The following is a 3,348-nucleotide window of genomic DNA, read 5'->3' as shown; positions in this document are numbered from 1 at the left end:
CTTTGAATTCTCTGCTCTCTCCCCTCTCCCCTCTCCTCTTCCTCTCTTCTAAACCCTAGCCTTCATTGTTGTTTTTTAAAGAGGCTTCCATCGATTTAACCGATAAAAAGCCCTAATTCTTGTTTCTTTAAAAGTTTTTTTTTTAGGTTTATAATAATGCTTCCTCCTTTTGGGAGGAATTTTCTCCCTCGAAAGAAAGGGTTCCTGATCTCCTTCGAAAGACAAGGGTTTTCGACCTCTTTTGAAAGACAAAGTTTATCTCCACTTTTCGGGGTTTAAATTTCTTAGGGTTGAATCCATGATAATAAATCTAATGGATTGTCGTAAAATTATTTTGTTGGGAAAAATTATTCAAAATTGCATGGATTATCAAGCTTTCGAATATAGTCAAATAAACCAGAAGGAAAACATTCTCAAGGCTACAAAGGATCGTTAGATTGTCTCTCCAACAAAGCTGTATTTTTCAGCGATATAAGCGGGTGATGTTCCACACTGCAAGATCTACTCGATGATCGTAGTTTTTATGAATGAAATTTGTATTTGATTCAATATCTTATGTATTTGTTAAAGTCGAATCTCTTTTGTAAATGTCATATGATTTTTTATTAATAATTTTTTCACTATTCAAAAAAAAAAAATATTGCCACTGCTTTCCAAAAATGAATACACTCTAGAAAATAGTAGTGAACCTTGCTAAATGGTCCAATCTAAGGTTTTACTATAAATAGTTGCATAACTTGTATTAAAGTCATCCTTTAATTCCATAACTAGTTTTTGGGTCCGAGCATGCCCCGCATTATTACATAGAACTGATCATTAATATACTTTGTAATTTATGATTCAATCTTCTTGTAATTAAATTTGTTGTTCATATATTGTCATTTTCTACATATTAATATTTTGTATTCAAAAGATTGTATTAAATACCACATAGTTTGGTGGTACAATACTCAATTCTAGTATTAGAGGTGTTATGTTCAAATCTCGTGGAGAACTTTTTTTTATTATTATTTTTTTTATGAGTGCATGACATGCAATAAAAAAAAATGGAAGGAGAGTCACGTGGCGTAATGGGGGGTTTTTAAGTATATTCCACAAGAAGTCTTTAGACAGCAAACAAGTTCCATATTCAATACCAGATGTAATATAGAGTACAAGTTCTTTGGACAATAAACAAGATCCAATATTCAATACCAAATGCAATACGAGTTCTAATAGGCAAAGACAGCAAACAAATTAATATTCTTTAAAAATCATACTACAATACTCCACCTCTAAATTCTCAACATCAAACATGTGATGTTGTTGCAGCCCAATCCACATAAGATCTAAATTCCCGATTCAAACTGACCTGATTCAAACTTGATCCGACAATTAGACCTGAAAGTTGACCCGACTCGAACTGACCAGATGACCCGAACTTGACCCAACTAGAAATTGACTCGACCACTTGACCTGAAAATTGACCCGACTCGAACTGACCAGATGACCCGAACTTGACCCAACTAGAAATTGACTCGACCACTTGACCTGAAAATTGACCCGACCCCGAACTTGATCGACCTAAATATTTGTTGACTTGAAATTAGCCCGACACGAATGACTCGATCCAAACCCGACCTAAATGACTCGAATATTTGTAAGTGAGGTTTACAAAGGTCAGGGTTCACTTAAGCCCTATCGCCTTTTTGGCTTCCAGAGCGAAGCTATAAACTTTGTTCGGGTGGGGCAGTGAACTAGACACACTGTGTCTCTCTTTACATCTTCCAGTCCATGCCATAATTTTGGGACAATTAACCTCAATGCTAAAATTCCCACATGTTTCTAAGACGTTATACCAGCTTGTGATTGGAACTAGTGCAACATCAACGTAACCAAATGTATCACCCCCAAAAAACTTCTCATTTCCAATCACTCCTTGTAATATCTTCAGATTCTCAAGGAAATCCTTTGCTTTATTCTCCTTTTCTTGTCCTTCTGCCATTCGTAATTCTTTGGCACCAACAAATATCTACAATCAACCAATCTTGTTATCAATTTACAAATGTATATAATTCCTCGGCTCCTCCATTCTCAAGGAAAATATATATATATACACTTCATCCGTTTTTCTTTCTTTTTTTTTTTTAATTTTTATTTATTTATTTTTAATCTACCCTTATGCTCAATTTTCACTAGAATTAAAAAGAAAAAGGAGGAAGTTTTAAAATACATTGAAAAGTTAAATTCACATGAAATTAGCAAATTAAAGAGAGAGGGTAGCAGAAATAAATGGAAAAACTAAATTCACATGGGAAATCTAACTTTGCACAAATACTTTTACAAATTGAGGATAAAAAGGGTAATTTAATGCTACCCATAAATGGCAAAAAAAATTAAAATAGGTACATCCATTTAGGTGCACCCAAAATGGTATAAAGGTAAATAATAATAATAATAATAATAAAAAAAAAAAAAAAAAAAAAAAAAGGGACATAGCCACGGAGGGAGTAAATCATGTGAGATTTGTTTGGATTCATTTTAATGGATATTATCAAAATATCAACTTTTTAGAATTTTATTTGTAGATAATTAGATTTATTTTTTAATGAAATCTCACATTGACAAACTTAATAAAAAAAAACTTTCTCCGTTTTTTTTAGTTAACACCATTAATTTAACTTTTACACTATTTACAAAATACATTTTGACTAGCTTTTGTGATATATAGCTACGATATAATATTGTCAAGCGAGATCTTGTTTGAATCGTCTCAATGTATATTTTATTAATATCAACTTTTTATAATTTTACAATGTTGAGAATTAGAGATATTAATCATTAAAATAGTACGTTGGTAAGCGTGATAAAAGAAAGGTATCACCTAAATAAAAATAGAGGTAGTATGTAATCTTATTTAGAAGGAAGGAAGTATAAAAGTATTATATTACCTTAACTTTTTTTTTTTTTTTTGAAAAAGTATTATATTACCTTAACTAAGTGACAAATAAGAGAACAAAATAAAAATGAGAAAGTGTTACCTTCTTGTCAATGAAATCAGCCCAAAATCTAGCTTGTGATCGTTGGTAAGGATCAATCGGAAGCAAAGGAGACGATTCGGCCCAAACATCATCAATATACTCAAGAATCACAAGTGATTCGCAAATGGGTTTACCATTATGGATCAAAACCGGAACTTTCTTATGAATCGGGTTCATCTCAAGAAGCAAAGAACCTTTATTAACCAAATTTTGTGGTTGACAAACATACTCAACTCCCTTCTCGGCTAATGCAACTCTCACTCTCATTGCAAATGGGCTGGCCCAGAAATCAAGTAACACTGTTTCTTCACTCGCCATTATTTTTTTT

At 32.3% G+C, this 3,348-nt stretch overlaps 1 protein-coding gene across 2 annotated transcripts; it reads right to left on the bottom strand.

Moving 5' to 3' along the window:
• Window positions 1–1,039: 1,039 nt before the first annotated feature.
• On the bottom strand, window positions 1,040–3,348 carry LOC110727191 (probable glutathione S-transferase parA). 2 transcript variants are annotated; one of them, XR_002512501.1, is made up of 3 exons: window positions 3,021–3,348; window positions 1,531–2,011; window positions 1,040–1,455 (listed from the first exon to the last, which is right to left on the bottom strand). XR_002512501.1 is itself a non-coding variant. In XM_021906747.1 (2 exons), the coding sequence occupies exons 1-2, from the start codon at window positions 3,336–3,338 to the stop codon at window positions 1,667–1,669; spliced, it is 663 nt and encodes a 220-aa protein (XP_021762439.1). In that variant the 5' UTR covers window positions 3,339–3,348; the 3' UTR covers window positions 1,047–1,666. The 2 variants fall into 2 exon arrangements, 1 of the variants encoding a protein (XP_021762439.1); XM_021906747.1 differs by having other exon boundaries at window positions 1,047–2,011.

The sequence above is a fragment of the Chenopodium quinoa genome, unplaced genomic scaffold (assembly GCF_001683475.1).
Source record: "Chenopodium quinoa cultivar QQ74 unplaced genomic scaffold, ASM168347v1, whole genome shotgun sequence".
NCBI lineage: Eukaryota > Viridiplantae > Streptophyta > Magnoliopsida > Caryophyllales > Amaranthaceae > Chenopodium > Chenopodium quinoa.
The sequence above is the reverse complement of the archived record's forward strand: the minus strand, read 5'-3'. Positions and strand labels throughout refer to the sequence as shown.

Excerpts from the sequence above, each read along its gene's own strand:
- LOC110727191 (XM_021906747.1), bottom strand. The coding sequence starts at position 3,338 with ATGGCGAGTGAAGAAACAGTGTTACTTGATTTCTGGGCCAGCCCATTT. Across the intron at positions 2,012-3,020 it reads CTGATTTCATTGACAAGAAG|ATATTTGTTGGTGCCAAAGA; the intron begins GTAACACTTTCT and ends GGTTGATTGTAG.